The sequence below is a fragment of the Moschus berezovskii genome, chromosome 22, assembly GCF_049115385.1.
Source record: "Moschus berezovskii isolate FMDL1 chromosome 22, NW_MosBer_1.0, whole genome shotgun sequence".
NCBI classification, from domain to species: Eukaryota; Metazoa; Chordata; class Mammalia; order Artiodactyla; family Moschidae; genus Moschus; species Moschus berezovskii.
In genome coordinates this window covers 16,712,035-16,723,621 of record NC_142481.1, presented here as the reverse complement: position 1 = coordinate 16,723,621, position 11,587 = coordinate 16,712,035, and the positions used below count along the sequence as shown (strand labels likewise).

The 11,587-nt window shown below is 50.9% G+C and overlaps 1 protein-coding gene across 2 annotated transcripts; it reads left to right on the top strand.

Annotated features, from left to right (window-relative positions):
- The first annotated feature begins 3,745 nt into the window (after positions 1 to 3,745).
- Positions 3,746 to 11,152, top strand: CAPNS1 (calpain small subunit 1). Of its 2 annotated transcripts, XM_055410954.2 has the most exons (12): positions 3,752 to 3,885; positions 4,302 to 4,417; positions 4,713 to 4,927; positions 5,839 to 5,872; positions 6,189 to 6,278; positions 6,447 to 6,504; positions 6,602 to 6,666; positions 8,262 to 8,330; positions 8,433 to 8,511; positions 8,652 to 8,768; positions 10,389 to 10,447; positions 10,635 to 11,152. In XM_055410954.2, exons 3-12 carry the CDS (start codon positions 4,731 to 4,733, stop codon positions 10,659 to 10,661), a joined length of 795 nt encoding a protein of 264 aa, XP_055266929.2. In that variant the 5' UTR covers positions 3,752 to 3,885; positions 4,302 to 4,417; positions 4,713 to 4,730; the 3' UTR covers positions 10,662 to 11,152. The 2 variants fall into 2 exon arrangements, with proteins under 2 accessions (XP_055266931.2, XP_055266929.2); XM_055410956.2 differs by lacking the exon at positions 4,302 to 4,417 and having other exon boundaries at positions 3,746 to 3,885.
- The last annotated feature ends 435 nt before the right edge of the window (positions 11,153 to 11,587 follow it).

The window sequence follows — 11,587 nt, the reverse complement described above, 5'->3', positions numbered from 1 at the left end:
AGAGGGTATTTTCTATGACCAATGCATTCTCTTGGCAAAATTCTGTTAGCCTTTTGCCCTGCTTCATTTTGTACTCCAAGGCCAAATTTGCCTGTTACTCCAGGTATCTCTTGACTTCCTACTTTTTCATTCCAGTCCCCTATAATGAAAAGGACAGTTTTTAGGGGGTGTTACTTCTAGAAGTTCTTGTAGGTCTTCATAGAACCATTCAACTTCAGCTTCTTCACCATTACTGGTTGGGGCATAGACTTGGATTACTGTGATATTGAATGGTTTGCCTTGGAATCAAGCAGAGATCATTCTGTCATTTTTGAGACTGCACCCAAGGACTGATGCTAAAGCTGAAACTGCAATACTTTGGCCACCTCATGCGACGAGTTGACTCACTGGAAAAGAGTCTGATGCTGGGAAGTGTTGGGGGCGGGAGGAGAAGGGGACGAACGAGAATGAGATGGCTGGATGGCATCACCGACTCTGTGGACATGAGTTTGAGTGAACTCCGGGAGTTGGTGATGGACAGGGAGGCCTGGCATGCTGTGATTCATGGGGTCGCGGAGAGTCGGACATGACTGAGCGACTGAACTGAACTGAACTGCATTTCAGACTCTTGTTGACTATGAGGGATACTCCATTTCTTCTAATGGATTCTTGACCCCAGTAGTAGATATAATGGTCATCTGAATTAAATTCACCCATTCCTGTCCGTTTTAGCTCACTGATTCCTAAAATGTCAATGTTCACTCTTGCCATCTCCTGTTTGACCACTTCTAATTTACCTTGATCATGGAGCTAACATTCCAGGTTCCTGTGCAATATGTTCTTTACAGCATCAGACTTGACTTCCATCACTAGTCACATCAACAACTGGGCGGTGTTTTTGCTTGGCTCTGTCTCTTGATTCTTTCTGGAGTTATTTCTCCACGGTTCTCCAGTAGCATATTGGGCACCTACCGACCTGAGGAGTTCATCTTTCAGTGTCGTATCTTTTTGCCTTTTCATACTTTTCATGGGAAGTATATATGTTTCATTCTTCCCTGATTAGCAACTGTTTGAACTTGCCCTTTGGAACTCAAGGAAGGTCAAGGAGGCTGAAGCCTATTTCCGACAAACAAGTAATGGGGAACACAAAGGCTTCCATGTCCAGGAGCCTCACAGAGTCCTGCTCAGTTTCAGTAGTGCTTAAAAGTACAGGTTAAGGACTTTCCTGGTGGTCCAGTCGGTAAAGAGTCTGCCTGTAATGTGGGAGACCTGGATTTAATCCCTGGATCAGGAGGATCCCCTGGAGAAGGAAATGGCAATCCACTCCAGTATCCTTGCCTAGAGAATTCCATGGACAGAGGAGTCAGTGTGCTACAATCCCTGGGGTCACAAAGAGTCTGACACAACTGAGTGACTAACAGTTTGGTGGTCCAGTGGTTAAGAATCTGCCTCACAATGGAGGTTCAATCCCTGATAAGGGAACCAAGATCCCCCAGGCTGAGGAGCAACTAAGCCTGCATGTCGCAGCTACGGAGCCCACATGCTCCAGAGCCTGCCCACCACAACTAGAGAGTTCATGGGCACAACGTAAGATCCCACATGATGCAACAAAGATCCTGACACAGTCAAATAAAAAAAAAAAAAAAGTACAAGCTAGGGAGTTTACCCTCAGAATCAGTTTACTTATTTGTGAAATGGAGATAATATATAGCATCCATCCAACGACTGTTATGAGGACATATGAGCTGATACATGTAAAGTGTCAGTAGCTCAGTCATGTCGGACTCTTTGCAACCCCATGGACTGCAGCCCACCAGACAAGAATACTGGAGTGGGTTGCCATTATGTAAAGTACTTGGGAACATGCTTGGAAGCTCTTTTTATCTGTACAGTAAGTCCACTACTTACGAATGAGTTCTGTTCTGAGAGTGTACTACTAAGTCCAATTTGTTCATAAATCCAACAAAGTTAGCCTCGGTACCAACTAACACAAATGGCCATAAAATACTGTATTGTAATAGGTTTATAATACTGCTCACACAAATAACACTTACAAAACAAACACAAAAAAGAAAATATTTATTTTTATTTAATTTTATTAAATCAAATTAATTTTTAATATTTTATTTTTGGCCACACTGGATCTTCATTGCTGCACACGTGTAAGAAAACATTTCTCAACTTGTAAGAAAACATTTTTAATCTTACAGTGCAGTACTTTAAAAAGTACAGTAGTACCAGATGCATCACCACTGCTTTTATTCTTGCTTCCGGACATCCTGGGCTGGAAATAAACATACTATACTACTGTACTCTATACAGTCAGTAAGTGAGTGAGTGAAAGTCGCTCAGTTGTGTCCGACTCTTTGTGACCCCATGGACTATCCAGTCCATGCAATTCTCCAGGCCAGAATAGTGGGGTGGGTTGCCTTTCCCTTCTCCAGGTGATCTTCCCAACCCAGGGATCGAACCCAGATCTCCGGCATTGCAGGCGTATTCTTTACCAGGTAAACCACACGGGAAGCTCACTCTATACAGTTCTGTAAAGCACACAAAAGCACAACAGCTTATAAAGGATACATGCACAGGACAACGTACACCAGACAGGTGAACCAACTTACGTGATTGGACATGCAAACACATACTTGCATCTTTGAAAGTTTGCAACTTGAAGGTTTGTATGTAGGGGACTTACTGTATTAACTAAGGAAGAGCAAGAGTCTACCTCAGGAACCCAAGAGGGCTCCAGGAGGAAGGAACAGACACAGAGAATAATAGCTACTATGTAACTAAGCGTTTACTGCTTCATTCTGTTAGGAGCCTGGCGGGGGGGGGGCATGGAGACCTTTATTTACATTTTACAGATTAGAAAATCATGGCTCAGATCACTGTTTTGGAATTCCAAGTTATTAAGGGCAAAGTCAGGATTCAACCCCAACCCGAGTCAGCTTCCAGAGTTGCGCCTAAGGACTAGAGAGAGACTGACAGCTCCCTCCGAGGGACCCTGAAAAAGTCCTGGGCGCTTACAGGTTGGAAGCAGAGAGCAAGCGAAAAGGTTCAAAAGGTGGCCTCCTTTGCCATTTTCCTTCCCGGCTGCACTCCCCACCTCGGCCACCAACTGACCCTGGGAACGTCCAGCCTCAGAAACCAGGCTGTGGCCAGCGGATTCTCCCTGTATCCGGGCCCCTCTTTAGAGACTGGAAGACTGAGACTACACTTTGGACCCGTCCAGGAAAAATAATTCTAGTGGTCTTGACTCAGGGGGTCAAGGGGTGTGGAAGCAGGAGACACAAGGCAGTCCGATTCGTAGGTGGAACTGGACCACCATCAGGGCTTTGCCTGCAGGATCCCCGCCATAGATGCAGGCGCTTGTCCCCAGGCTGCGGGCCAAACACAATTCCAGACGCTTTTTGTCGTGACAAGGCTGGGATAGGAGACAAGTCCCAAGAGTATCAGGAGTCCTTTTCCGAGGAAACCGAAAGTCACATCTGTGAGACGATGGCAGCAGGCTTTGGGGCGAAAATCGACACTAGGTCGAAAAACACTAGGTGGCCTTGGGCACGATGACTGCCCAAGTTCCCTCGGAGTTCTAGTTCCCAGGTGCTTCCGCATAGAGTAGGGAAAGACCTCAGATCTGTCAACTCAGGGCGGTGTCGGGAATGCAAGGCACTGGAAACGCAGGGTGGAGCCTGGGCAGCCGCACCCAATCACAGGAGGCGGAACCGACAAGCGCATGCGCAGTCTTAATGTCGGCTCTAGGACCCGGCGGATGAGGGCTGGGCCACCCCGCAGAGCCTAACCCGGCCTAGGCAGCCTGAGTCACCCGCCCCGCCCTGCGGAGCCGGACACAGCCGGAGGCCCCAGAGCTACACCGACGAGCGGACCGGCGGACGCGTGAGCGAGGCGGTGAGCGCCCAGTCCGGACTCCCCCTGCACTCTGTGATTCCGGCCCTGGAGGCCTCCAGACCCGAAGAGATCCTAAAATCTTAGCCTCAGGGATCCACCACACCCTTGATCTCAGATTCGAGCTCCCAGATCTGTCCGGCCTAGTTATCCCTTCCCAGGGACTCTTCCACCCTTCCTCTCAGGATCTAAAATAGGAGCCCATGAAGAGGTACCCAGTAAATTCAGCCCTGGGTGCAGCCTCTGGGACCACGATCCGTCCTCTCAATTCTAACAGGAACTCCGTTATCCCTGGCCGCGGGGCTCAACACTTACAATCTTAGATCTGAACCCACAGACCCAGCAATGAGTCTAGTCTCGCTGCTGGTTGCACCTGAATCCTTAAACCCACATTCTGGATTTCCTAAATTTCGTTTCAGGGGCCTCCAGGCGGAGAATTTCGAACGCACGGTTCTGACCCGCCTCAAACCTCGGGCTCTGGCGCTAGCTCGGGACCCCCCACCTTGAGAATCCCACTTGACCTGGCCAGTGCCTGGTACTTCACTATGCGTAGACTCAGTCCAGAGTTTTTCAAGCCAGATGCGGACCTCTGGAACGGAAGGAGGTTTCAAACCTGATTTTCTGTCCCTATGCCACCTTCCAAGAACTATCTCCTCCAGAAGCCCAGACCTCACCCCGAATGGGCCCTTAAGCCCCAGCCGGAGGATAGGTCTCTGCCTAGAGGCTTCATATTACTTCCTCACGTCCAGCAGTCAGAAATGCGTATTTTGGTGGGGGAAGGGGCGGGCTCAGGGACGAGACAGCCATCTGACCCCTTTCTCCCTCTTCAGGAATCTTGAGTCACAGCCATGTTCCTGGTTAACTCGTTCTTGAAGGGTGGCGGAGGCGGCGGAGGAGGCGGGGGCCTGGGCGGGGGTCTAGGGAATGTGCTTGGAGGCCTTATCAGCGGGGCCGGAGGCGGTGGCGGCGGCGGCGGCGGCGGCGGCGGCGGTGGCGGTGGCGGAACGGCCATGCGCATCCTGGGCGGGGTCATTAGCGCCATTAGGTAAGGCGGGGCCTGATGATGGGCGTGGCCTGAGGAGGAGGCTTGTCCAACAATAGAATGGGGTAACCTGGACACTGACCAGGAACCTTAATTAGGCTGGGCCGGGCCTGGGCTAGGAGACCTGCTTTGAGGGGGCCGACCTTAATGAGTTCATGGGGGCGGAGCTTGACATGGGGTACTCTGATTATTGAGGGGACACAGTCTGATGGGACCAGCGGGGCTTTGGGAGGTGGGGCTTAATGGGGCTGGCGTGGCCTACTTCCGCTAACCTGGAGACAAACGTTAAGGGGGCGGAGCCAATGAGGTTGGTTATCACTTCATGGGGGCAAGGCTAGCCTTGTGCGCGCGGCGTGGCCCTCGTAGGTGGGTCAATGAGGTGTGCTCAATCCTTATAGGATTGGGGAAAAGGCCATCAAGGGGCAAGGCTGGGCTGGGAACTGATTGGATTAAAAATGTCCTAGTGAAGGGAGGGTAGGGGTCGGTAGGTGCCTGGTAGGTCTTAGCCATTGAGTGTGATACTTTGAAGGGGTGAAAACTAATGGAGCTGGTGTGAGATATTGAGAAGACACAAACGTTAGAAGCCATGACGTTGGAGTAGGTTCCTGCACAGGTGGAACCCAGGAGGGTGGGGCCCCGGGAAGCTGAGGCCAAGCTTCTATGAGGCGAGCCCTCGAAGGGGCTGCGTCTTTTGAGGAATCTGCCACTATATAGGTGTGCTCTGGCAAGGGGGATCTTAAGGTGGGGGCGCAACCAGGGCAGCAAGGATAGGGACAGGTGAGGACAAGGAGGGAGGGCGGAGGGAGAAAGTAGGTAGGGTGCCGAGCTAGGGGTTGAGGGATGGGGTGTGGGGGCTGGCTGCCGGTTGGAGGCCCCGCCCCCTGGCACTAACTCCCCGCCATGTTTTCCTTCAGTGAGGCGGCTGCGCAGTACAACCCAGAGCCCCCGGTAAGCCGCCACCTGTTTTCTCATTCTGAGGCCTTTTCCAACACCCATCCTTGTCCCTTTGAAGAAGCCCCATTCCTTTCCTTATGAAATTTATCTCACTGAATCTCTCCCTTGTAACATCCTCAAACTTGGCTATTATTTTCCAGTCGCGAAGTCATATCCAACTCTTTGCGGTCTTAGCTATATCCATTCCTATTCACTGCCCACCTCTCATTCATTGGTCACTCACCACCCAGACCACTCAGACTTTTCCAACCTATCGCTGTTCTGGCCAGGGCACCCCTCCCCCTACCTGCTCTGAAATCTCCCTCTGCAGCCCCCTCGCACACATTACTCCAACATCGAGGCCAATGAGAGTGAAGAGGTCCGGCAGTTCCGGAGGCTTTTTGCCCAGCTGGCTGGAGATGTAAGTAACAGGGGATCCCAGACCCATCCTTAACCCTTCCATGCCTTCCCTTGGGCTGCCCTTTACATGTACATTCCACCATGGCAATCCCAAAGTTCCCATCCTCCTTCATCACACCCTCAGACCCCTTTCAGTCACCCCTGACCCATTCCTAACTTCTCCCCTCAGGACATGGAGGTCAGCGCCACAGAACTCATGAACATTCTCAACAAGGTGGTGACCCGACGTGAGTGACGGGGTTCAGCAGACAGGGCAGGTTTGGAGGCATGGCGGCTGGGGTAGTTGTGATCTCTGGCCTCTGACCTTCAACCTGTATCCCACAGATCCTGATCTGAAGACTGATGGCTTTGGCATTGACACATGTCGCAGCATGGTGGCCGTAATGGATGTATCCTTGAGGGTAGTCTGGTGGAGACCTTGGGGATGAGGGAATTTTCTTTGGCCATGCTGCGTGGTTTGTGGGATCTTTGTTCCCCAACCAGGGATTAAACTGGGGCCCTGGCAGTGAGAGTAGGGAGTCCTAACCACTGGACTGCCAGGGAATTCCCAAGAAGGGATTTTCTGCGAGAGTGGCTGGGGCAGTCAGGGTGTAGCTTTCATACCCACAGACGTGGACATGTGTACATTAGAACACACACCCACCTATGGACATGTGGCAATACATAATAACATCAGCTGTCATAACTGGCACTTTACTTACATTTACTTGACAGCTGCCCTGTTAGACAGGTATGATTATTATATTCCATTTTACAGATGAAGAAACCAGGACCTAGAGAGGCAATCATTCAACTGACCTTATAACCTTATAACCCCACCTTGTAACTGCCATAGGTTTGCCCACACGCACACACACATATATAAGGGCACACCCACATACATGAAGATATGTAGAGGCATGTGCATGGGAACACACATACATCATTCACTGATTCTGGACACAGGCACATACTGCACAAAGCATTATAGACACACATATACATGCAAGGCTTCCCTGGTGGCTCAGGGGTTAAAGCGTCTGCCCGCAATGCGGGAGACCTGGGTTCGATCCCTGGGTCCTTAAGATCCCCTGGAGAAGGAAATGGCAACCCACTCTAGTATACTTGCCTGGAGAATCCCATGGACGGAGGAGCCTGGTGGGCTACAGTCCATGGGGTCGCAAAGAGTCGGACACGACTGAGCGACTTCACTTCACTTATACGTGCATGTCATGTGATCACATACATGTGTTGCTTAGGGTGAAACAAATGCAGCTCAGCCACTTAGCAAGGTTATTGAACCTCTCTGTGCCTCAGTGTGCCTCTCAATGAAATTGGATGAATGATAACGGTGATACCAAATTGGTGTTTCATGCGAAAGGCTCAGCACAGTGGGTAGCACAGAGTAAGTGGTCTGCACACACTGTGACTATGATCTCACCTGGGTAGATTTTTCAGCTCTGAAGCTGTTTCTCTGTCACCCAGATATAATACTGATGGGGCTGGTATCTTGAGGATTTAGTGAGACAAGTGATGTTCCTGAGAAGTTTAGCACTATCTGAAGTCATGTGATAAGTCTTGGCCATTGTCGCTATTTACTGAGGATTTATCAAGTGCCAGCCCTGAGCTGAGGGCTTTATACCAATATCTCATTCACTTTTTATCACAAATGCAACAGGTATTTACTCTTATCAACTCATTTCCCTAGAGTTCTAAGATACCCTGGTGTTTTACATGTCCTAACATTTATAAGTTTGAATTATTATCAAAGAATGTTATAAACGAGGATTTCATATGATTATGTGTAAAGAGAGCCTTTATCATTTAGAAATACAAACTAAAGTACATATGGGCAAAACAAACAATGAAGCCACACACAAGGTGACAGGACAGGGGTGGAATGGAAGCTGGGGTTTTAGCCCAGGCTCCCCTGCATTTCCCTTACCATCATCATGTACACTGTTCACACTTCTGGGTATGGCTATTCTTAACACCCTCCCACCAGAGTGACACGACTGGCAAACTGGGCTTTGAAGAATTCAAGTACTTGTGGAACAACATCAAAAAGTGGCAGGTGAGTTCAGCCTCTGAAACGACTGGCACAAAGAGACCCCCAAGCTTTGGAAATGCATGCCCCATGAGGCTCCGTTGAATCCTGACCTCCTTGTCCCCACAGGCCATATACAAACAGTTTGATGTTGACCGTTCAGGGACCATTGGCAGCAGTGAACTCCCAGGGGCCTTTGAGGCAGCAGGTATGGCTGACAGGAACATGGTGGGACTTGGGGTGGGACTGGTGAGGCAGCCCCCACTGATCTGGTCTGAGCCTGAATCCTGGGGCTGGGAGAGGGTTCGGCTCCGTGGCCCCTACACCTGTTAACTAAATCATTCTCAGGATTCCACCTGAATGAACATCTCTACAACATGATCATCCGACGCTACTCAGATGAGGGAGGGAACATGGATTTTGACAATTTCATCAGCTGCCTGGTCAGACTGGATGCCATGTTCCGTAAGTGACACCCTAGCTCTCTTCCCAGGTGGGGATTTGTCCAGCCTCCATGGGCCAAGCCTCCTTTGAGCCTGACACTGAGGTGGACAGTGGTAGGGGCACAGCAGTGACTGAAACAGCCCATGTTCCTGTTCTTATGTTGCTCACAGTTCACAGAAGAGGCAAATTACCAGACAGTGGCAGCTCGGGATGGTTAAGTCTGGGATCGGGGAAGCCTATGCAGAGTGATGGGGGCTGTGAGGAGAAGGTCAGGGTACATCGGGTTTAGATTTGTGACTGGGAGCTCTTCAAACTTAACTACGCAGCTGATGCAGCTTAAGTGATCAAGGAGGCCTTCCTGAAGGAGGGAGGGCATGTATGAATTGAGACCTGATGGGTAAAGAGTGACCCCAGCAAGCGAGTGGGGAGCAGTGTTGCATTGGGAACAGCCTGTGTGAAGGCCTAGAAAGGAAAGAGGAGATGGTGCTCTTGGTGATTTTGGTTAGAGTATTTCATGGAGGAGGAACCTAGGGTTCAAGGAGGCGAATTTCTTGCTTACTCTTAGTTGCTGCTGCTGCTACTGCTAAATCGCTTCAGTTGTGTCCGACTCTGTGCAACCCCATAGATGGTAGCCCACCAGGCTTCCCCGTCCATGGGAGTTTCCAGGCAAGAACACTGGAGTGGGTTGCCATTTCCTTCTCCGGCCGCTTAGCTAGGAAGTTGCAAAACTAGAATTTGAACTCAGATTTGTCTGAGAGGGGGCAGAAGCTGTGGGATGGTCAGGCCATGCAGGGCTGTGAATGACAAGTTTGGAGGTGCTCAGACACTAATGGGGACAGTGAACAGGGTCTAGGCAGGGGAAGAACAGGGTCTCAGGTTTCCTTCAGGAAGATCTCCTGGCATGCCAAGAGCCCAGGGCGGCCAATATATTAAAAGCATGCAGAGAAGAAAAGGGGCAGGTATGTTGGGGACATGAAGGGAAGGTGGGAGAGAGGACAACAGGGCAGATGATGTCAAAAGTCATGAATGAGAGGGTCAAGAAATGGCCTGGGATTTACCAGCAAGAGGGCCAGCTGTGAGTGGAGTGTTCAGGGTACCACGCGTGTGGACCCCCGAGGGTGATAACTGAGCCGTGAGCGAGAGAGAAGCCACACAGACTGTGGGCACCTGTTTACATACAGGTTTGACTGTGAGTGGGGAACATGGAGACGAGTTTCAGGGCAGGAGTGGGGACCACAACAGACTATAGGAGCAGGAAATGCAGAGCCTCCTTCCAGTAGCTTGTTTCAGCTGGAACTGGAGGGTGTGGAGCTTAGACGTTGGTGGGGGGCTGGGGCTTGGGCAGAGGGTGATGAGGGGCGTGAAGGTCAAGATATGGAGGCCATTACTGAGATGAGTAGCAGTCTGGGTTCCAACCCCAGTTTCCTTTTTCTCTATGTAACACAGGCACATCAATTCACCTTTCTGTGCCTTATTTTAAAATGACACTTATCTCCTAAAATCGGATTAAATGAATTCATAAATGGAAAGCACTTTATACAGGTGCTTGCCAGAGTAGATAGACTACTAGCTGTTAGTATTATCATATATTAGTATATTTTAATCCTAAAAGCCAGTCCCACCAACCCTTCCTTTCCCCAGGTGCCTTCAAATCTCTTGACAAAGATGGCACTGGACAAATCCAGGTGAACATCCAGGAGGTAAGAACCCCCATCTCCCCCCTGGGATGTGGGATCCTAGCAGGGGGCCCCTCCCCTCAGCCCCATGTACCAGCTCGGAGCTAGGACTCCCTCCTATTTTCCCAAAGACCCCTGGGTGAGAGCAGAGAAGGGCTGCTGGTATTCCTGGGTTCCCTGCTCCTCACTGTCTGTCCCTTCCTTTCCCCAGTGGCTGCAGCTGACCATGTACTCCTGAATGGGAGCCCCAGGCCTGCCCCCTCATCACCTCGCTGTAGGAGTCACCTTGGACTCTTCGGTCTCCCCCAGGGCTGATTCTGTCTGCAGTCACATCTTCGTGGGTCCCGCTGACCCACAGGCCTTTCTGTCCTCTCAGCCCTTGGCACCTGGATTCTCAGTCAACAGCCAGGGCCCAACATGCTTCAACACGCCTTGCCCCTTGAGTCACCCCCACCCAGCACACCCATCTCGTCTACTCTATAACCCTTCTCTTGCACCTGTGCCAAGCCCAACATTTGTGTGGCTTCCACACCCCAAGGGCCCTTCTCTTAGTTCTGGGAGGATCACTCCAGTCCCTCCACACCCAGGCGTACCCGTTCAGTTACCACCCAGGCACCTGAACTCCAGGCCAAAACAGGGCCACATGCCCCAGTGCCTTTGTGTGTATTCTGCTCCCAGCCTGCCAGGCCCAGGAGGAAATAAATATACCCTAGTTGCTGCTCTCTCCGAGATCTGCCTCCTGTTCTGAGAGTTGGGGGGTGGCTCTGCCTCTGTTTGAGGCAGAGGAAACCTGTCTGTGTCTCCTGGTCCCAGTCTTTTTTCTTATTCTGGGTCCCAGTTGAGCTGTAGCCTTATTCTTGCTGAGATCTCACTAAGATCCCATGGAAACCAAGACTAGAAGTCTGGACCATCTCTGCTTCTGCTGCAAAAGCCAGACCTCTGGGAGGTCTCACTGTCCACCTGGCTGTGCCCCTCAGGGCCATGTTTGCCCCTCTCAGCTTCTGTGCTTGAGTGAGTCTGTCATCACTTGCCTCTACCTCTCTGGTGTCATACACTATGCTCAGGATCTTCCTCCCCACCCCTGGGCCTCTGCAGGAAGAGGGGCTGCCATCCCAGGATACAAAGAAGGTCCCCAGACCCTGAGGGGACAGCCCAGGGATTCTG